The 22,644-nt window shown below is 48.0% G+C and overlaps 1 protein-coding gene and 2 long non-coding RNA genes across 5 annotated transcripts in view; 2 read left to right on the top strand and 1 right to left on the bottom strand.

The window, feature by feature from the left end:
* The first annotated feature begins 1,704 nt into the window (after positions 1 to 1,704).
* Positions 1,705 to 18,780, top strand: LOC139790139 (uncharacterized). Its single transcript, XR_011723413.1, has 4 exons — positions 1,705 to 3,468; positions 6,822 to 6,911; positions 14,171 to 14,249; positions 15,899 to 18,780. It is a non-coding gene; the product is annotated as an uncharacterized lncRNA (long non-coding RNA).
* LOC139790142 (uncharacterized) lies at positions 13,221 to 20,323 on the bottom strand. The gene is made up of 2 exons (XR_011723417.1): positions 20,197 to 20,323; positions 13,221 to 14,295 (listed from the first exon to the last, which is right to left on the bottom strand). It is a non-coding gene; the product is annotated as an uncharacterized lncRNA (long non-coding RNA).
* The window catches only part of LOC139790134 (E3 ubiquitin-protein ligase NEDD4-like), a 119,718-nt gene continuing 117,255 nt past the window's right edge, over positions 20,182 to 22,644 (top strand). For all 3 annotated transcript variants that reach the window (XM_071731558.1, XM_071731557.1, XM_071731556.1), the window contains exon 1: positions 20,182 to 20,325. In XM_071731558.1, coding sequence (XP_071587659.1) covers positions 20,275 to 20,325 — 51 coding nt within the window. In that variant the 5' untranslated portion in view covers positions 20,182 to 20,274. The remainder of the gene's footprint in view (positions 20,326 to 22,644) is intronic.

Genomic DNA, 22,644 nt, shown 5'->3' with positions numbered 1-22,644 from the left:
CATGAGTGTAATTCAGAGTCTGGGTGGATTGAAATGATTCCTCTTCAGTGCCTGTATTTGCTCCATTTGTTGTTTTTCAGTGGGCTGACATCCCAGCCTGGTCTGGGCACAACCTCATCTCTCTGGCCCTGCCTGGCCATGCCAGGCTGTGACTGTATTCTTCATTTGAAATGCAAGATCATTTCTGTCCTTCCCTGCTCTGCAGGAATGTTGAGAAGTCAGACATTCATCCCTGACCTGAGGCACACCAGTACCAGGCTACTGAAGAGGCAAAAACAAGTCTGGAGGAAAGTAATTCTGTATCTAGAGATCTGACTCCAGTCAAGTGTCAGACCTGTGGGACAGTGACAAGACCCTGAAAAAATAGACCTATCTGACATGGAAGTTTGACCCATGCAAATTCTTCCCCTTTGAAAGCGAGACCTTTCAGAATAATTTTAGGGTTTATGTTTTGCACTCTATTTAATCCCACTCTTTTCCTTTATTGTATTCTGTGCATTTTGAACCTATGGAACCGCTGAGACTCGCATCCATGCATCAGCTGTGTGACTCACTCTTTAAACATTCCTTAACCCACAAAGATGAATATTGATTTTGCATAACGTATCTCTGGCAGAGTGTGTTATTTGCAGAAGTTTTTGTGTGAATTAGAGGAATCTGGGATACCCTTTGTAGACTTGTTTCATACCTCAGTGTTTGACTCACGACTCTGTAATCTGGTATCAGCTTCATGGCTTTATGTACCTCTCACCCACCTACATCTCAGATTTATTTTCCTCCTACTCACCCTTTTGCTCACTACACTCCTCCCAGGACTCCTCTAACTAATCCCTTCATCTCATATTCCTCTCCTCTGTTTTGTTCAGTCCCTCTTGTTCTTTTTGGAGTGTCGAGCTGGTAGGATGATGTAGACTTTACAACCATGGGTGAGGTTTTTTCCCAAGCTCCTTGAAAGACTTAGACTGCATAATTCCATGAGTATTTTGGACTTTCTCAGGTGTTATTCCTTATCCCACACCAGAACCCTCTTGTAATGTTAATCCTAAATAGCAAGACATTCAGAGGGCTTTTGTCAGCCTTAGAGAACTGTGTAGATAACAGTGGTTGTTGTGACCACCAGTAATTCCTGTAATGCTACACCCAAAGTGCTGACTTCTCATGTGCACAGAATGCTTAGGGTTGAGAAAACCTGCTGGTCTCTGATGTTGTTCAGAGATGGAAAAGGAGCTGGTGAATCACCATGAGGTCCATCTCCAATTAAGACTCCTAAATTACAGTTGCTCTCTTGCAATAAGGAATTGGTGCAATTGCCTTCCAGTTACGGTACATAAAAAGTCTATTTAGAGGAACCCCCTGTCTATATCTCATGTTTCTTCTTTATTGAGAAACCAGCCTCCAAATGCTGGAATTCTGCTCCTGAGCAGATGTATCATTCTGGTGTCAGAATATCATCCTCATGGAAGATGAAGCTCAAGTAAAACCATTTTCAGGCAGACACATCCAAATAAGCAACGTTTCAAAACTGGTTGTACCTTACAGTCAAAATGTGGAAAAGCTGGACAAAATAACAAATCATTTGTATTTTTAAAATGTGCTCCACAGTTTAATTCCAAACGCAACCTAATGTTTTAGTCCTTTCCCCTGTCTGGTTCTCCCCAGCCTGGGGGCTGGATACACCTCTGAGTGCTGCGTGCTGGCCCCCACTCACCCCTCTGCTGTAATCCCATCAGCACTCATGGACAGGGCTGTTGGTGACACACAGGCATTTGCAGCTGAGTTTAAGTTAGACAAGCAGGGTGAGAAAACAGACAGAAAATATTTCAGATCTATTTTACACACCATTGATTTCATGGTATGCATCCCAGTTTCCTCGGTCTGCAAATGAACTCTTTATAAAGGTAATTTGACTAACATGCAAATGACTAATTAGTTTTCATACTGCAGTCACATTAATGAAAATTCTATCAAAATACTTACCAATTTCTTTGCATTCTAAAACATGATTGCTGCAGTACTCACTGCTACAGTGTTTCTGTGTTTTAAGATTCTTTGAGAAGTTCGTTTAATCAATTATGCCATTACAATTTTCTTTGCTTGAATGCACAGAAGTTCTTAAAAGCAATACGAAACTAAATGGAACCCAACAGCTCATTAAACACTAATATCTAAATGCCTCTGCTTGAGCTGATGGGATTTATGCCATATCCTACGATCACTCCATGGGGCTGGAGCCTAATGTTGCATCCATCTCAGAGCGATGCTGTTATTTCCTGTGCCCAAAATTCTTCCCAAGTCCTCAGGCAAGCTCTCTGCAGCTGGAAAATAGAGGAGGCAGGGGACTTGCTCCTTAGAAAACCATTTTTTTTTTACACTCCCTACAAAGCTCCCAGCTTTGCTATAGCTAGCAGACACCTAAACCCTTTGGCTTCACAAAAAAACCCCAAACAAACAAACAAACAAAAAAACCTAACAAAACCCCAAACCAACAAACCCAACGTAAGACTAATTGTGTTCCTTTTAATGTAGAATGTTTTATTTGAGAACAGGTATTTTCTGAAAGACTTTATTTGGGAGCATCACCTGGAGAAAGCCACAGAGAGTAACTTATTTCCAGATCTTCATAGCCCTGTAGTGAGTCAAGCTTGAAACCTTGTCTAGGAAGGAGTTTCCAGCAGAGCACACCCGGCCAGAGTGGGTTTGTCAGAGTTGCTGCTGTGTTTGCTGGAGGTGAGCTGCAGGATGGTGGCTTCCTTGAGTTCTCCTGGGCTGCTCTGAGCCTTAGCACCGCTGGGAGGCAGGGTTTGAGGGGAGAAAACCCCGTCAGTCCTTCGTGTCACAACAGGAATCCTTTTACTGTTTCCGAGGACTTCAGTAGTTCCTGCTGACACCAGTGTGTGATCTCAGTGAAGTGCTCAGGCTTTCTCAGATCACTGACTTCTTTGCAGGCAGCACCTAGATGTACAAATCCAAGAACTGCTCTTAGAGGTGTGTCCCTTGGTCATAGATGAGGGAGAAGGAACACAGAGAAAAGGCTGCTTTCTCCATGATGTAGAAAACCAAACATTAGAAACTGTAGGCAATGCTAATAGAAACAGGCATTTTATCTCAAGCTTTTCACCCAAAGACCTCCATGTGCCTCTGGTAGTGTTGTCTTAATTTCTATACACAAAACGTAGGCATGGAAATGTAAAAGGTCACACCTACTGCTGAGAGAGAGATTAAAAGATGGTGGGGCTAAAATATCTTGTCAGACCTTCTTGGTGTAGTTTGCCTGATGCTGATGGTATGTTTTGTATATTTTAAAGCATCTAAAAACGTCATCCTTGGGACATCACTCCTGAAACTTCAGGCATGGTGAGGAGGGGCTGTGACTGCCATGAGAATATAAAAGGTGGCAGAAAGATCCTTTTTGAGTGACCTGCCTTGAATTCTACTGGAATCAAATCTCTGAGGCCGCCTGAATTTGAGGTAAGCAAATTAATTCTACTTTATAAAGATGACATTAAAAAAAGTAGGCATAGCCTTAATAATATATTTCATTATTAATATAAAATGACATGCACTAGGGGGAGGACTGGATTATCTAATTAGCCTTTTCTAGCTTCAGCTTTAATGATTTTCCCCATCAATCTCTACATTTCTCACAGCAGAAGTCACAATATATTGCCTGCTCTGACCAAGTGGGAAACAGCATTTCTGATGGGTTAATGTAATGGCCTTGAAATGGAGAGTCTGTGTGAGTGTGTGTGTGTGTGAGTGTGTGTGTGTGTGTGAGAGTGTGAGAGTGTGCACACATGTGTGCAGCATTTCAGTCAGAGGCAGTGATATAAATTCACCAGAGTGGGTGGAAAGGGCTGTAATGTCTCTAAATACTGAGTCTATACAACCTGCAACAGAAAATTACACATCAGGTAAGGGTACACAAGACCTGTAGAAAATCCCACCATGTGAACTAAGATACCCATGGCCCCCTGGATATGTTCTTGCACCTAACCTGGAGCCCACCTGGGAGCAGTGGAGCTCAGTGTGAGTGAGGAGGGAGCCTAGTGCCACATGAGTGAGCAATAGAGTCACGAGTGTGTGTAAATCAGAGTTGCTGTGCCCTTCAGGCAGTGGTTACATACAAACCCTTCTGGCAAGTCCCCGTTTCACCACCGGGCTGTTTGCCTCATGGCTGCTGACCACGACTTTCCTCCTGCTGCTGTTCCCAGCAGTTTGATTGCAGCTCCTCTCTGGCTTCCTCATGGCCACACGGACCACGTCACTTGGCACAGCACAGGCAGCTGGCCTGTACCCACATCTGGAGTGCTGAATGGGCAAGGATGTGCCCTGTGATCACCCAACACCACTGCAGACCCCAGTGTGAGCTGGTGTGTGCTGGAGCTTCCCTCTCCTCTCCTGAGCACCCTTATTCTGCCACTGTCTGCAGCACAGGTCCCATGCAGCACTACTTCCTTCTGTGTTAGCAAGAAACCTAACTCCCTGGTTCTGCTATAAAAAACAAAACAAAACATTCTTAAAATCAATAATTTCAGCCATTGTAAATAGGTTGTAAAAGCCAGTTGAATAGATTCAAAAAAATCAGATACTAATATATGTATAAATCTCTGGAGTTATGTCAACAAGATCTCATGTAACAGTACACGAGTGATTGCATTTAGCTCTCAGGTTGGTGTATTTATAAAGCAGATTTTTTAGCACCCCTGTCCTTTGTGATTTGCTCATAATTGTAATTTGTTTTAAAAATATGAAAGAATTAAGAAGGAAAGCTGATAATTATGCATGTAATACCTGGAAGAGTTGAGGAGGCTGGGTAGGAGGGTGAGGAGCAGGGGTGTCCTGGGTGCCTCCTACTCCTGCAGGGCATTTTTCAGGGCAGCATCATGGCCTTTTTTGAAACATCAGCACTAATCATTACTTATGGAGAAAAGATGAAGGACTTCAGGAACAAGGCAAAAGATCAGAGGGTGTAGAAGCATCACCTGGTGCCTCAGTTTTGTGTTTATCACACCAGAAATCTAGAGTAGTGAAAATAAGGTGCCAGAAGACCTGTGTGGGATGGAGACAAGAGTGCCCTGGTGTCCCGAGCTGCTGAGAGCACTGACCCACCAGCTCCTCCCTGCTGCTCCAGACAGGGCCAAGCCAGAGTGCCACTGAGCACTCAAAGCAAGTGCAGCTTGCACACAAAAACATAGCTGGAAGCCGTGTCAGAGAAAAGGTTACTAACTGCAAGGTATTTCTTAATAATTCAAGAGGTCAGAAACAAAAGTGACTGACTCTTAGGATAATCTGCTCGTGTTCTCTCACTTGCATCCAGCTCACCTTTCACCTCAGCAGCAAGCAATGCCATGTGCATAGGTGTGTGCACTGAACTCCCATTCCTCTTACTCCCTTCCTGCTCTTTGTTGTTCCTGTTAACCATCTCCAATCTGAATTTTTAGTGGGACTGTTATCCCACCTCTCTCCTGCTTTGGGAGGTCCCTGTCCAAGCTGAGCAGTTGGAGAGTGGCAAGTAATGAGGGTGGAAGCAGATGTGATTTCTTTTTGTGATTTTAGGATGATGATTCCTCCCAGGGCAGCTTCTGGGAGCTCACAGGGGTGCAGAGCAGGGTGCACAAGGAGCTGGGTGACCTCTGATACTCAGATGGACAGGACAGCTCTACAGCAAACCCACTGGGAGTGTAGGTGTGCAATGCAGTGACCCCAGGGGCCAAACTGGCAACTGGTACCAAACCCCATGGCTCTGTTTACTTCCATGGAACCATTATTCTCCTGCTCTAGCCATGTGTTTGTCCTGCAGGAAAACCTCTCTGGCTCAGGCACCTTCCACACTTTGCTGGGGCCCAGGCTCTGCCTTAGGAGGGATACCCAAGTCTGTGGGATGAAAAGCCCCTGCAGCACACACTGCCCTTGTCCCTTGATCTGGTGCTGGTGGGAGCAAAACACAGGAGAACCCTTTGCCATACCAAAGCCTGGAAGCCAAAGAATCAATTAGCCTAGAGAAAAAGCTGCCCTTCTGCTTCTAGAACAGCCCAGGGGAGGAGAAGGGCTTCTCGTACCCCAAACAAACCTCTTCAAAGCTGCTGTGCTGCCACTTCACATTTAGAAGGGGAGAAGGCATTCAGCAACCCTACAGACACAGTAGGAGAAATAATTGTATTCTGCAACACAAACAGTGATGTTTCGAAACCCAAAATTCAGGGATAGATCTCCACCCCAGGACAAGTGATATGCATGACTGATTTGGAACTCAAATGGGACGGGTGGGGTGGTTTTGCTGATTACTGTTTAGGGCTGGAATGATAGAGGAGAGGCAATTTAGATAGGTCGTGTGCCTTCCCAGAGCTTCCCAGCCTGAACACTGTAATGTGTCCTTCACAAAAGGTTTAGAGAGAGGGATTTCAGATGATGCTGAAAAGAGCCTGTGAACAGGGAAGCTGGATCTGGTGCCCAAAGGTACCAGACTGTGCATTTCTGAAAATAAGGGAATTAGCCTACCTTGACTTCTCATAAATTAAATAACCCACAGTGCAACCTTTTAACATTGCTCAAGTTCGAATAGCACAGATTTCCTCACTGATAATCCTGCAGAGAATGAGCAATACTGGCAACAATCTGGAAACTTCCTTCAGAATTAAATTCATGTGTCCTTTTTCCCATGGGCAGGGCTCCAGAACTTGAGCTGACCCCTCTCTTCCTTCCTCCTTACAGTTGTTCAGAGCCCAGAGCCAGCTGAGTTGAGCTCTATAAACGTTTCTTGTTGTTGAATTCTCAGCAGTGCAAGGCAGAATTCACTGCAGATATCTTGGTGTCTTCTCCAGGTGTTGCAGACCAGCTCCAGCACGGTGGGGGGAAGGAAGCTGCTGCTCAGCTTCTCTGCATCAGCAGAAATACTGCTCGGGGGCATTGAGGTAAGATGGAATTGCTTCTCTCTTGGTATCTCTGTTAATCAAACATGAGATGCATAAAAGTGAGTGCTGGAGGTTAGTGAGTGTTGAAAACATTGGCTCGGGATTTTCACTGAGGGTAGACCTGCCAAAAATGTCGTGGCAGCATCCTGGGCTTGGAAGGTACCCTCAGCAAACAGATTTCAAGCATACACAGAGTGTAGCACCATGCCCAGGTGTCAGGGTGGCATCCTGCCAGGCTCAAGGTGGTACACCAGCTCTCATGTGCTAAGAAAAGACACGTTCAGCAGGGCAGCCTTCCTCAGGCTCTGAGTACCAGGTCTTCAGCCAGAAGTTCCTGTCACAGGCAGCTGCACAGGACTGTGTTTGTTTGTCAGTGCTCTCATCCCCAGACAGCCAACCTGCAAAGGGCTAGGAGGGGATAAAAGAGGTTGTGCTAGAGAAAAAAAAAAATAATTAAAAAAAAGAGGATGGTATTAAAGAAAGGCAGGTGGCCACTGCTACAAAATCTATCAATAGCACAAGGAACAACAGACCATGGTTGCACAAAATCGTGGCCTTTAGGCACAACTTTTTAAAGCATGACAATAGCAAATAGTGACATTAAGGCAAGATTTAGCATAGCAGCTGAATAACTCTCTCCCAATACACAAGTTATGCATTTGTCATAAAATGCAGGAGACCAGGAGAGTTTTTAAATAAATACTGTCCTGAGCATGGTGTATTTTCAGTCTGTAGCCGTGTGCTTGCCCCCAGGACTCTGTCCAGTGAGAACAGAATGTTTGCCATCATTTGTGACCTGACTATTTAAATTGGCAGAAGCAGGCTTGCCATTTCTCAGTGGCTGATCAGAATGAATGGGTCACCTGGCTCCCTGCTGCACACTGATGGAAAATAAATGGAAATTGATAAGAAAGAAGCCTGCTGTTCCTATGGAACTCAAAGGTGGATTGTTAGCAGGTGTATGGCAGTCGTTCACAGGAATCCTGCATGTTCTCTTTTAAAGGTTTTGGCAGTGCTGTGCACCTGCCTGTGCAGCTGTGTAGGAATGATGCACATGGACAGTCAATAGCACGTCCTCTGTTCTCAAGTCCTTTCCTACATGGGGAGTAAATGCATCTTCCTGCACAGAGCAGACACTGGGAGAGTGGGAGGCTTGTCTGGTGAGTTGCTTCTTTCACCAGTTTTCTAAATCAGGCCATAGATCTTCTGCAGCTGAAAACGTAGAAACTATTCATCTGGTTTAGGAGTAGAAAAGCCTTTCATGTGGAAATTCAAAAAGGAAGATAACTGAGCTTCAGGCTGTCTACTAGAAGAGCAAGAGCATCAAACAACATCTTCTGATCTTTTTTTTCGGTCTTAAAGTGTGTTCAGGATGGTAATTGAATACACAATTAGTGACATTGTCCATCCTATGTCTTCTACTTAACCTAAAAACCACACATGATACTTCACAGAAAAATAAAAAAGTTCCAAGATCTAAATCACAAATCCTTCCATCAGCTTTATGTGTGCAGACTGGAGAACAGGAGCCTCTTCTTACTTTTAAGTCCAGCCCCAAGACAGCATTGCTTAGAGTGCAAAATGCTGAAACTGATTTTTCAAAGGTCACTGTAAAGGTCACAGAGTGACCCCATGTTCTCAGGCTGAAGACCTTTATGGATGCTGCAGAAAGAGATCCATTGGAGGACTTCCCCATGGAGGAGCTACACAAAAATTTTGCTGGTGATTGTTAAATTATTAGAGATCATTTTTAAAAAGCCAGCTGAGAAGAGCTGCACAATCATTTCATGATACTGAATGGGTGAGCTGTAGCTCAGCACAATGATACTCAACATGGGTTAGTGCAAAGTAAACCAGAGAGCCAACCCCAACACAAAAAGTCAGTACCATGTTCTGCCCTACTTAGGTTCTTAGCACTGCTTTAGGTTGCTGTATGGAAACATCAGCTAAATACTCTCTATCTGCCAAACCAGACCAGCCCTCCCAGCAGACTGCTTCAGAGAGACAAGGAAGGAAATAGCAAGCTGAACAGAAAAATGGGCACCATAAATCCCTTGTGCCCTCTCTGTACCCACACCCAGTCCTTAGCTCCCAAAATCCTAGGGACTAATCCTGTCCTCCCAAAATCCTAGGGACTAAAGCCTAGAGAGACTAATGCCTAGAAAATAGGTAACAGCCTTAACAAAAGCTGTGACAAGGGCACAGAGATGAGGAAAATGAGGAAAACTTGTGTACTTGGAGGGACTGTGTGCTACAGGTCTACAGCCCAGCAAGGAACTGAAGGAACTGAGCCAGTAAAAGCATCAGTCCCTGGAGAAGCTGAGTGGTTGGTAGTTGTTCCCTATTAACCATGATATAAGAAACAGGAGAAGTATACTTAAATAGTTAAAGCTATAGAAAAGCAAAACAGAAGGAGGTGTTTTTCACACAGTACGTTAGAATCTGTTATTCCGAATAATGCCATAAATTTACAGAGGTTCAGAAAGGATTCTGACCAGTTCAGAGAAACACATCAAAGCCCACAAAAGACAAAGGTGCAGGCTCTGGCTCAGGATGCCTCTGAGCTGCAGGGTGCTGGGAGCTGGGAAGTCAGGCACTGGAAGTGTCACCGCGTGCTTGCCTTGCTGTTTTCTGCTGGCCACTGGCAGAGACAAGATACCAAACTAGATGAGCCTGAGCTTTTAATCCCACCAGTCCCGTGCACTTGTTTGTTTCTGTTTTCCCTGGCAGGGTGAGCAGCTCAGAGAGCACTGGTAAGGACAGCAAGGCTGGGGGCAGGATGCTCAGCCAGGACTGGCATGTGGCGTGGGACATGCCCTGGGTGGTGTAACAGGAGAGACAGCATTGCTGGGCAGATGCCATGGAGATTAGCGGCCACGGGCAGCGCTACAGTGTCCTGTGTGATTCACCTGAAGCAACTGTATTCCTCCCTGTTTCTGTGTCTGTGCCAGACCTCATCTCTTGGTCTGTGGGGTGCTTTCCCTCACCTGCTGCCTCCTGGTGAGCAGTGCATGGGGATGAGACCTGTGTATTGCTGAGTGAGCCTCAAAGGATGTGTAAATTTGAGAAACTTAACTTTTCATCACTTTACCATAAAGGTTTCAGATTTTTTTCTCCCCAAGGGAGAAAAATCTGGCTGGGATTATCACCACCACAACCATCTGAACAAAACCAAGATTTATTAAACACAGGCAGAACATGAAATCCAAGTGAAAGAAACAGTTTGCATAACAAATCTCATTATATTTTCGTTTCTCATAAACTAAGCTTAATTACTGAGAAAGCAGAAAAGCCTCTGCACCATGACAGCAACGTTCTGCCTCTCATCAGCCTGGGGCCTCCTGTCCCCTCTGTTCCCCCAACCTGCCCAGCTGCCCCACTGACTGGAAAACTCACCTACCAGGAAAGACAGGGAACTGTGGGGATTTCCTCCTTGTCCAAAACCCAGGCCACTGGCTACGTCAAAGACCTCTAAGAGTAATTAGCAGCCACTGTTCAAAGCCTTTGGGACACCACACCTCACAGACCGGGTCAGACAATTTTATGAGGCTCTTTAAAATATTCCTGAGATGTTTTGGTTTGGTTTTCTTTTCTGTAAACTATGAATTACTAATAGAGACACACCTTCTCTCAACTTCTTTAATATTAATTTTGCTTATTAGCTCAAAATGAATGCTTTGCTTAAGTGAGCTAGAAGTGAAGGGAAAAACGATAAACTGCTTGAGTGGCTTAAGGTAAATTTGATTTAATATTAATTTTAAAAATTATATCATTTTCCTAGCAGTCTCAGTCTGCTACAATAGCATAACTGTTAATCCAAAGCAGAACAATTTTATAAAGAAATGCCAATTGACAAAAATGATTGTCAGTGCTTACGCTGATCTTCTCCTGGCAGCTTCTCAAGAAAACACATTTATCCAGTAAATCTGAGTGTTCTCTGCACTGTTGTCCTTAAATCTGTGTTTAGTCCACCTACTTGTCACCCCTGAGTGAGCTGCTGGCTACATGACAGCTGTCTCCTGCTGTTAGGAGGAGAACCACAGGGCTTGGATGGATGGAGGGATGGATGGATGGATGGATGGATGGATGGATGGATGGATGGATGGAGCCAGGCCTGGGTGTGACTGGGAAGGCAGAGGTTGCTGTGAAGGAGCAAACCTTTCCTTACAGCCACCTGCTTCTGCTGCCTCTGCTCTGCTGCCACTCGGACTCACCAGCTCTGAGCTGGCTCTTGAGTCAAGAGAGAAACCAATTAGTCGTACTCCTGAAATTGCTGTGATAATCCTGCCTTGCTGCTGACACTGGGTAGGAAGTTACAAAAGCAAATCTTCATGTATAATGCATCAGCCCTCTCTGCCTGCACCTCTTTGACACCCACCCAAAATGTTCAAAACCACAGGGAAGTTGCAACACAGAAGAATCCTGTTAAAGGAGGGGCAAGAATCTTGCTCATGCCTGAAGTATTATATTGTTACTCTAAATTGAATAGCAATTAACTTAGTCAAAAGTCAGGTCAGACCTTTCCACCGCTGGAGACAGGGAAATTCTGCTGACTCTAGGGATGGTGAAGCCTAGCACGAAGGTGAGAGATCCACCTTTTGTACTCAGAGGGTAATAATATTGCTGAGACAGAGTGATTCAGAAAGCAGCTGCTCCGAAGCCCTGAGCTGTGGCTGCTGGTGACACAGCCACAGGAGATCTGAGGGGGGTAACACACAATGTTACTGTGAGGAGAGGACTCTCAGTCCATTCCCAACAATAAGGTTTCTATCTTTTGGTTGCTTTTACCTCACTGTACCACAAACCTTTTTAAAAGGTCTTGTTCCAGGCCAGGGGGCTGCAGTTTTACCCTCATAAAGTAATGAAACCAGAAGGGGACAGAACTGAGAAATAACTTGGTAATAAAAAACTGAAAGCTATTTCCCTTTTGTGGGAGTCTGACTTAACTTGGTTTATAGCTTTGATGAGTTTTCAATGACAATTCAATAAGATATATTACAAAATACTAACATGTTTTAAAATAGTTTATCTTTTACATTCAGAACCAGTTCCTGTGTTCAGCATCATATTCAGCCCCCAGACATTTCAATAATGCTTTAATAACCCTTTAAGAGAGATACATACTGAAAACATAGATGCAGTGGTTATCATTCAAACATAAACCTGACAAAATATTAAAATTTCTTATGAAATCTTTTGATATAAACTATCACCTTTGATAAGATTTACAGTGAGAAAATGATGGGTTAGTACCAACACTAAATATTGAACTAAGTTGACACGTGTTTGTAAACAGCCTTCTTTTGGCTCTGTGGGATGGAGATTTATGTTCTCCTTCGTGGAAATAATGAAATCCTTTTTAAACTGAGGACTGAAAACAGGATAAATAGGAAAATAGGATAAAATCTGTAACTTTTCATTATTACTTCTACGATTTACTAAGCTCAGCAGAACAAGTGATAACATTGTCATTAGAACATTTTAAAAATCGCCTTTGGAAGCATTGCAGTGCAATATTGGTTTGGAAGAGAGGGGAAAGACAAAGCCCATCAGGCATCCCCTGCCCATCCCGTGCCCATCCCGTGCCCATCCCGTGCCCATCCCCTGCCCATCCCCTGCCCGTCCCCTGCCCATCAGGCATCCCCTGCCCAGCGCACAGAGCGCAGCTCTGGCTGCGCGGTTCTCAGCCCCGCTGCCCGCACTCCCTGCGCGGTTCTCAGCGCCGCTGCCCGCACCCCTTGCGTGGCTGCAGCCCTCAGCCCGGGCCCGCTGCCACCGAGCCTGGGGAGTCAATCAGATCCCGGTTGCCGGTCGATACCTCAATCGGAACAATGCCTGACAAAAATAGCTCCATTGCTCATGCAATTAAGGAGATGCCTCCTGTGCTGGGGTGGCTGGAGGGGGTGGGAGGGCTGTCCCCAGCAGCCAGGTGAGAGTTACAGGAGGAAAGCAATAACTTCCCTGCAGGAGAAGCCCCGGGAAGGTTCTGAGACCGGGGCCAGGAGCAGCGGGAGCAGCGGGGAGGGTCGCAGCCCAGGAAGCCGAGGCCGGTGCCGGGTACAGGAGCTGCCTCTGGCTGCCCACATCCGTGCTCTCACTTCTGATCTCACCGCAGCCGTTCAGAAGCTGTTGCTGTGCATTTACAGCTCCTCGGAAATGCATCAGTGTGCCGTTCCGGGTGTTTAGGATCGTGCTGCCGTTTGGTAAGCGGGTGAGGCATCCATCTCATTTCCTAAAGAGCATTTTCTGCTTAGGTTGTGGCTCTATTAATCTGTTCAAGCCAATTCTATAAAGCCCCAGCCATCTGTATTTGTGAAGATCATGGTTTATTTAGATTTTCTTTGTGTCTACAGTCAATGGGTGACTAAAAGTACTGGGGATTTACAGTGTAAAGTCTATATATTGGCATGTTACAGTGACCTTCTGAGTAGCGTCTCCCAGTATTTGGGCAGGAGCTGGTACAGTTAAGTCCAGCAGAAAAACAAATAACAGCTACAAAGAATGGCAATAGTGAAGATTTTGCAGTGTATAATGTCTGCAAATAGTGGAACCAGCAAAGTTTTTGCAGTGTTCCATCCTATTCACCAGGCTTTCGTTGCAGTCACCATTGCGTGCAACTGATACAGAATAGTTCGTGAAATATTTCTAAGTGCATGTGAAAAAAGGCCAAACAAAAGAGTTCGTCTTCAGGGCCCTGGGGTAGCAAAGAAATGTGGCGTGTGCTGGTTCTGGAGAGCGGGCTGTGATCTCTTTCTGTTTATCAGGGCAGGGAAGTGTCTGGCTGAGCAGTGGCCAAGCCGCCGTGGCAACCGCTTCGCTCTGAGGGAAAGAAAGGTTTTATGTCAAGAGCACTTCCTGGGAGCCCGATGACGTGACACAACCTAAATGACAAGAAGTGAAGGTTGTCCTGCAGGCACAGACAGTAGGAAAGGGGTTGACACCCTGCCTCTGTTTTTCTCTATGTGAACAGTTGTTCAGGTACTAGAGGGGTTGCTGTTGTACTTGTGAAGAAGCTGAGTTAAAATACTCCACGCTCCATCCTAAAACTTCAGAATGTGTTAGGGAAATGCCTTCTTATTGCATTTAGTTTCTAAAAATGATGCAAACTGGGTCAGGCTGTGAAGGACAGTCCTGTCCCACCTGCAGCTGGATGCTTGTGATGTGGGTGCCTTTCTTGGAGCTCATCGCCCTGGGCTCTCTTGCAGTCAATAGAGAGGAAGAGGCACTTTCAAGCTAACATTCATTTGACTTTTTTTCAGATGTCTGCTTCAGCACCACGAGATGAATTGCATTTCAAAAGCTCCCATTTCTCTTTGTTGGGGATAAAAGGATCCCAGAGTGACTAGGTCAAATGAATTCCATCCCTGTGTCCATAAAAATGGAACTGTAGAAACAAGCAGTAATAAAATGCAGAGCTGAAGTGATTAAAAAGTGAAAACTGCTTACTGGATTCAACCTGATACAACTGCATGAAAATTTCAGAATGTGTCATGAACCTCCCATGAAAAAATCTAAAAGCTAAAAAAAAAAAGGAAGCTTACTTTACTTACTTTAATTGTAATAATTGCAGTTGTAATAATTACAATTGGAAATAATTCACCTGAAGTACAACAGGGCTGTAAGCTTTCTCACTCTGCAGGAGTTCATAGCTGATAAACTCTCATGTCAAGAATCATCAATTCATTATGGGAAAAACAAAATATACCTAGTAAGGGATAAGACTAATATTAGAGTACTATATTTCAATCTGAGATAAAATTGAAACTAAAATATATATCTGATATAAACAAATGTTGATAGTGCAGTGCCATAAAAAAGTATATTACAATGTCCAGTGTATACAGAAAAAAAATTAATTGAGAGAGACAGGAAGCAAGTAATAAATACTTGAGAGCATTTCTGATCTCATCTCTCTTAATTTTTCACACACATTCTATGGAAGAGATTTAAAATACCTACTTGAGATTTGGAAAAGATCTAGGACATACTGGGATAGAGTGAATTCCATGAGTTAGGGCTTTAAGAAAATATTGAACCCAAAGTGGGATGTTTTCCCGTTTACCAGCTTCTCATTACCCTAATTTTCCCATAATACGTACTGGTACCTGATAAAAACATAAATGTTATTTATGGCTTTTGCCTGCTCAGCAGTAATCCAACAGTGGAATGCTGGATTGTGAGTAAGTACCCTGCAAATTCAGTCCCCAAGCTGACAGTTCTCATCCTTCCCACTAAAAGCCTTTTTTTTTTTTTTTCCTTTTTTGTGAAATATTCTCCATCACTTGGCATTGGTAAGCAGAAAACAACAAAACCCTCCCTGTTGTACTTGGAGGTTGTTTGAACATTTACACTGTAATACCAAGGGAAAAAAGACTCATTAACAACAGCAGTTTCCTGAGCAAAAAGTTAGATTCCTGGTTGCTGCTTTCACTGCACTGCACCTGGGCTTGGCACATGTCTGCTGAGGTGAAAGGCTTTCTGCTGCATGGAATTTTATCAAACCTATTTGCAGTGGCCACTTTTTTCTCAGCAATCCCTGATCCCCATAAAATAGTAATTTAAATGGATGAGACAGTAAACATGGAAGGAGCAGCCACAGAAGTGTGAAATCAGTAATTACTGATAGCTGGGAATGTCTGAATGATGAGGGAGAGCACACAGCAAAACACAATATCTAGGGAGTACCCTGAGAGTGCACAGTGTTAAGTAGTAATTTAGATGAATAAAAATCTCATCAGATAATACTCAGTGTATCAAAGGTTTATACGGCTTTGATATTTAGTTCACATCAAGATAGGAGCCTCCTTCTAAGACTAAATAAGGGAATGCTTCTTTCAGCAAAAAGCTAAAAATTAGTAACATAGGAATCAAGACAAACATCTGCTGCTGCTGCCTATCTGGTGTTTACACAAAGGAGAATTTGCTGGGGCTGATCTTAAGCAACAGTCACATCCCTTACAAGAGTTTTCTTCTCCCTGTCCCTGCAGGCTGACCTGTGCTGGAGGACCTGTGGGCTCAAGACAGATGTGAATTCATTTTGCCCATGGTTTTGAACTTGATGGGGACCATCCTGCCTCAAAGATGAAGCTGCACATCTGGGTTTAACCAGCCAGGTAGTACTCAAACAGAGAAACAAAAAAAGCAGTGCATGTGCTTGGAGCCTTTTGCTCATCAGGGCTCTTCCAGTCACTGTGGTGAGACAGCGTTCTGGCTGGAGCTGGTTCATGTTTGATCAGCTTGAAACAACTTTCATGTGCGTGCCCCACAAAGAGCTATTTAGAAAGCATCTCATGCCCTCTTTGCTCTTTGGATCAGCTCTTTAGACCAATACTGTCTTTTTTTTCTTACATCTTAGACTATTACGATAATGCCATTGCAATTTTCATGATGCGTGGGCAAAAATATGTTAGCAGTAGTCCCTGGTATCTTCCTGCTCTGCTATCTTCTGAGTAGAACTGATTGGAAGTTAAAGAGAGGCACATGCTCAGGTGTTCTTATGGCTTTTATTTGGCATATGAGGGAATTAAAAGCCAATGGACCGTGGGTCCATGCAGGAAAATGGAAAAATATTTTCCTTTTTTCTACAGAAAAGAACATATTGGTGTTGTTTGGCTTTTTAGCATGAACAAAAGAACGGCTGGCAAGTGCACACATACATTAAAGGGCTGAGATGTTTTATTAATCTGTGCAGTCAGCCCAGGGCACCTTGCTGCAGGGGGATATTGCTGAGGAAGTGGTTAGAGAGATTTAGAACAGGATTAGGGATTTATGAGAACAGAGTGGTGTCTGCTGTTGGGCTGATGAGGTTAAAGGAATAATGAGAGATATCACCCCAAGCTGTAAGCTAATCACCAGCTGGAAGGGGAAGAACCCCCTTTCAGCCTCTCTGGCACAGAGCTGCAGATTTGCTGGGGGTTCAAAGGAAGCCTCAGCTTCACGTGGCTGTTGGGGTGCAGGAACTCCCTCCTCACACCTCCCAGTACCTGCCAGCCAAGGAGCACTGTGTCCTCGTCACTCCCAACCACATCCCACCTTACACACTTGTGTGGAGCTGCAGCTTGAATTGAGAACTGCCATCTACAATGTATATTTAATCTATTTCCCCCCTGAAAATTTTAAATGATTAATGGGCCTTTGTTATATAAAGAGGCCAGTTATAAATCATCTGAGCTGCACGCACCTCGAGCTTTTTGATGTCAGCATTCTCACACAAATGACATCTCTCCAGGGTCAGCCATTATCCTAAACGCAGTCCTGAGGAGGAATAATGCATGTAGTAGTATGCACAAGCCAACAGGCAAGTAATTTCCATCACAGATTTGATACTAAAGCTTTACAATCCGATAAGGCTGATGTGCTAGTGGCAGAGAATACTAATTTTCTGCTCTGTCATCAGTGATCCTTTCATTCAGCTTATGCACACAGAGATTCTCCCTTGGGGAGAGGCTGTGGATGGGAGCTCTCTGGCTCTGCCAGCCCGGGCTGTGGATGCTGTGACGTGGCAGTGCCAGCCTCTGGGCTCGGAGGCACACAGGTGCCCTGGCAGGGGACACACGTCCAGAGCTCACCCTTTGTGGTCATGCCTTGCAGAAAGGATCCAGACTGAGATTTCCCTGAACCAGCAGCTTTACAGCTTTTGGATTCCAGTCCAGCTCCAGACGTTGAATCACAGCCAGTTGTTTCCTTTTCATTCTACACTTCAGAAATATAAATGTTCATGGTAGTCCATGCCAGGTTCCTAATAGTTTCCAGTTACAGCTCACGGTCTCAGCTGCTGATACTAAAAGATACAGGATACAAAGGACTGAGAGGAGTTTCTGAAACTGATTATGGAAAAAATACTCTAGATAATCCTGAAATCATACCAAGTACCACCTGAACTTCCCAGAGCTTGCCCTTCAGATGGTTTGGGCTCAGTTTACCATGGCCTTGTGGTCAGACCCTCGTGATGAGGCAGGGTTTGTGTAGCAGCAACCTGACACAGGCAGAGATGGAAGAAGTGGCCTTTGAAAAAAGCCACTGAAGTGACTCCTGCTGCTGCTCAGAGCTCTGGCACTGTAACAGGAGGGATTAAAGCAAGACAGAGGTGACCGAAAAGGAAAAACCTTGGGGAGAGAATGATCTGACCAACTGTGAGAGGCAACCAGGGCATGAGAGGTGGTGGAGCTGCTTCTGTTAAGGAAATAAAGAATCTGATTAAAAAACTTGGGGAAAAAAAAGCTAGATCCAGAATTGAGAGCAGACTGCTCTGCCTGGAGACAGAGAATAAAACTCAATTAATTTATCTTGACATGAGAACCTCTGAGTGAGCCTCTTGCTCAGGCAATCCACTGGACCTCCCCCTTGGATGGGATGCCCTGGCAGGTCCTGGGTGGTGAGGGAACCAGAGACAGTTCAGAGTATGGTTCTGAGAGACACCCTGCCTCCACCTGCCAGGTAGTAACTACACCGTGTGTAGTTCATGGCCAGGAGACATTCATGTGTGCACAAAGGCTTAAAGTAAGGGTAAGTGCCCTGCACTTCAGCAGCTTGACATTTCAGCTCTGGTGCACTGCTGTCTGGGCAGAGGTCAAAGCCCTCCTTCCCCAGGAGGAGCTTTTGTAAAGGCTGGGAAAAAACTTTCTGGCTTACTGACTGCTTGTGGAATCCCTCCAGACAAAAGAAGAAGAAGAAGAAAAAAAAAAAGTCATCTCCTATTTCCCTTTCCCCTCTGCTCTGTGGAGCAGAAAACAGGTGTAAGATGATATCTGAGCATCCAGAGGTTGGTCTGGTCTGGCTGTCAAGGAGTCAGGTGAAAGCTCCTCCAGGGATGGGATTTTCGTAGTGCCCAGTGTACTCTTTGCTGTCGAAACACAGTAAGGGGGAAATAGTTACCACGAGTAACTACCAGAGTTATCACGAGTGCTTTCTGCTCTTGTTTCAGGAGCTGCTGTTTGCCAGGCCTCTCCCCTGGACGTCCCCAGTTTTCGCTGGAGTTTGCTGAGGAGACCTCAGTAGCAGGAGAGGAGCCGAGTTTTGGTTCTGGCTCAGCTCAGAGCCTGATGCAGTCAGAAAGCTGCCGCTGGTTTCCTTTGACCCGACAGAACCGGAGTGCCACCCAAGCCCTAGTGCAGCCCCACACTGGGCTGGGGACACAGAGCCAGGGGGGCTGAGGGAAAGGGGCAGCCTGGGCTGGGGTGGGCGGACAGAAGGCTTTTTCTGTGTCATCGGCTCCACATGGCATTATTAAAGTGTCACGCACTAAAGAGTAAACGTGGTAGAACTCGAATGTTGCTCTGTAAAAGCAGAAATGGGTCTGAGAACGGTTTCATGTACACTATCGCTCATTACCCGCTACTTAAGCGCTATCGTACTGCCAAAAGATAACATGCAGATGATAAATGAGAGATTAGCGGCGGGTGGGGCACGGCCGGGGCGGGGGCAGAACCAACTAGGGGCGGAGCAGAAACCCAATCCGGAACTCGGCTCGAACCGAGCGTGACTGGGTTTCGCCCCGCAGCGACCCGCAGGACGCGGTGCGTCCTGACAAGCGGGGCGCTGGGCGATGAAATGGCTGCGGCCGGAGGCTCCTGCGGGCCCCCTCCGTCCGGCAGGAACCGCTGAGCCCCATCCCCATGCCCGGTCCCGGTCCCGTTAGGGGCTCCGGGCCGCCCCCTCCCCTCCCTGCTCTCCCCCCTCCCCTCAGCGATCACCGCGGAGCGCGGGGGGGGTCCCGGGGCCGCGCGTGCCCGCCGGGGGGCGCTCGCTCTGCGCGCCCGCTCCGCGCGCCCCCTCCCCATCTCGCGCAGGGGCGGAGCGCGGCGGCGGCCTCTGAGGGGAGCGCAGCCCTCAGAACCGGGCCGGGCCGGGCCGGGCCATCCCCCGAACCGTGCTGAGAGGTCCCCCGCCCTCCTCCGCCTCTCCCTCCTCCTTCTCCCTCCCGGAGGCAGCGAATCAGCCCGTCCCGGCGGGGCTTCCCGCCCCCGACCACCGCCTCTGCCATTGGGCCGGGCCGGGCCTCTCTCCGCCCCACTGGGCCGCCGCCGCCGGGGCTCCCCGCCGCGGGGAGGGCGCGTTCCTGCGGCCGCCCTCAGCTCCAGCCTCAGCCCCAGCCCCAGCCGGCGGCAGCCGCAGCAGCAGCAGCAGCAGCAGCAGCAGAGCGGGCGGGCCCCACCGCCGCCCCCGGGCAGCACCGCCCACGGACCCTTCCCGCTGGCGCTCGGCTCCCGGCGAACGCCTTCCCCCGCCCGCGGGCGAGGAGCAGCAGCGGCGGCTGCAGGAGGAGCGGGAGGAGGCAGCGGCTCACCTGGGCCGGGCCGGCGGCACCCCCGCGAAGCCCCCGGGCGGGAGCGGCACGGAACGGGCCGCCCCACGCAGCGGCTCCATGGCGACGGCGGCGGCGGTGGAGCCGGTCTACGGGCTCTCCGAGGACGAGGTGGGTCGGGAGCCCCCGCGGCGGGGCCGTGGGCGGTAGCGGGGCTGTGGGGTGTGCGTGTGTGTGTGTGTGTGTGCGTGCACCGGGGTGCGGGGCCCCGCCCGCCGAGGGCTGACAGGCGCCCTTCGCCCCGCCGCCCCATCGCCATGGCCGCGGCGGTGGGGACCCGGCCCCACGGGCAGACCCCGCCGGCCGGGCGAAGGTCGAGGGTCGGTCCGGGAGGGCGCCCGGGCAGCCCGCCCCGCCCCGCGGGGTCCGCGCACCCCCCGAGCCCGGCAGCGCTGCGGGGAGACGTGGCGACGAGTCCCGGTGAGCGCCGGCAGCCACCGCCCGCAGCCCCGGCAGGTGCGGCCGCCTGGCCCGGAGCCCCGCGGAAGGAACCGGGGGTGCGGCTGGAGTCCCCCGGCTGCTCCCCGCCCGGGGCGCTTTGCGGCGGGGTCGGGAGCGGGGCCCGGGGGTTCCCCGGCGGTCCCTGTGTGGTCCCCACCGCAGAACGCGTCTCGCTGTGCCCCGTTCCCCTTCCCCTGGCCGGCTCCCCCTTCCCCTGGCCGGCTCCCCGCCGCCGCCCGAGCGGGGCTGGTGGCGAACAAAGAGCCGGGGCTGGCGAGGGAGGTGCGGCGGGCGGGCGGGCGGGGGCAGCCGCGGGGTGCGCGGCTCTGCCGGTGTCCCCGGGAGGGGTCGGCCCGGTGGGGAGCGGCTGCTGCCCTGGTCCCGGTGCCACACGCAGCCTGGTGCCTAATGCAGATGGAGCTTGATAAAGTAGGTAGGACTGTGATAACTAATCGCCGTGTGCTGGCGTTATCGCTGATGTCTTCTGCAGAACCGTATGCAGCCCTGACAAATCAAATATGCACAGGCAGAACAGCCCCCTGTGTCTTGCTTGTATGTTGAAAATTTGTAGCTAATGCCTTTTTTTTTTTTTTTGTTTCATTGCCTTGCTGAGGTGCTCCCTTTGCTTAGCAGGTAGTGTAATAAAGCGTCAGAAAAGGGAAAAGCTGTGTTACTGTTCTGTGGTTTTTGTATAGCAGCTCTCAACATCATGCATATTTCTTGCCTGGTTTGTATTTTTTGTAATACCAATATCACCTCCATTTTTATGGAACTAAACAAGAAGGACTGTCTGTCAGTCTTTTTGTGGTACAGAGGAAGCTGATATTAAAAAAATCTGACTGTAAAAGCTGCCAGACAGCTTTATTACCTATTATATTTGAATGGGCACCAAATCTAGATGACTGTACCGCTTAGTTCTAATTGGAAAGGAGGTTCTTTGGCTAGAGTGGGTGTTTTTGTAAAGGGGGGGTGGTTCTGCTTTTGTTGATTTATCAAGCTATGAGCACAGTCTGATTTAAATTCCTCTGCATGTGTGTGAAGGTGGGGGAGAAGAGAGCTCACAGCAAGGGCCTTGGGCGCTTAAGACAGCGAGCACAAAATCTGAGGAGACTCTTCTCCTCCCTGGGTTTTTCATAAGCCTTCACGTGAAGGCAAGGCAAGCTGACAGCAGCCAAGGCTGCCGGAGTCCCCAGAGCAGCATCCTTCCACGGACAGGGAACTCCTCTGTCTCCCTACCCTCCAGTGACAGGGCCCACAGCTGAGCCCTGCTTGCTGCCGGGGTGCTGGAGGGCCTGGATGGGCTGAAGGAACAATCCAGGCAGTGGGACTGGCTGCCCCGCTGTGAGCACCCCAAAACTCTGCCGTGGTGGCAGATAGGTGCTGTCACAGACCGGAGTGTGTGGGATTTGTGAGGACAAGGGAGACCCGTGAGCCATCCTGCTGTGTCCCAGCTCGGTGGCTGAGAACGTAAGGCTGGAGCCTGGCTGCTGCTTTGTTGTTGTGTGTGTACTCCCCGTTATCTTTTGTCCCTGCCTCCCTCCTCGGCATATGCTGGTACTTGCACTGAATGTTAAAGAGAAAGAATAGAGAGAAACCCGCTGGATGGAGAGGCAGAGCTGCTGGCTGTGCTGCTCAGCACCCCGCTTGGCTCTGGGCTGGGGGGAAGCTCAGGAGAGCCAGGGCAGTTCCTGCCATGGTGCTCGTATCCCCAGCTGGTGCTGGGACCTGGCCTGCTGAGGGCTGGGCAGGGCTGTACAGGGGAGGAGAGGTGTCTTGCTCACCTCTCGAGGTCAACCCAAGCTGCTTGACAAAGAACTGCTTGGAAAAGCAAGCCTTTGCTCTTTCCACAGTGGCCCAGGGATGCTGTAGCCACCTTCCCTAGCAGGAGCAGTGCACGGGTTCTGTGTTTTCTGTACTGCTGTAGATCGTGATGGTGCTGGACACTTCATAGAACAGAGCATCTAAAAAGATGACAGGAGGCTGTGAATG

Source organism: Heliangelus exortis, chromosome Z (assembly GCF_036169615.1).
Source record: "Heliangelus exortis chromosome Z, bHelExo1.hap1, whole genome shotgun sequence".
Classification (NCBI taxonomy): Eukaryota; Metazoa; Chordata; class Aves; order Apodiformes; family Trochilidae; genus Heliangelus; species Heliangelus exortis.
The sequence above is the reverse complement of the archived record's forward strand: the minus strand, read 5'-3'. Positions and strand labels throughout refer to the sequence as shown.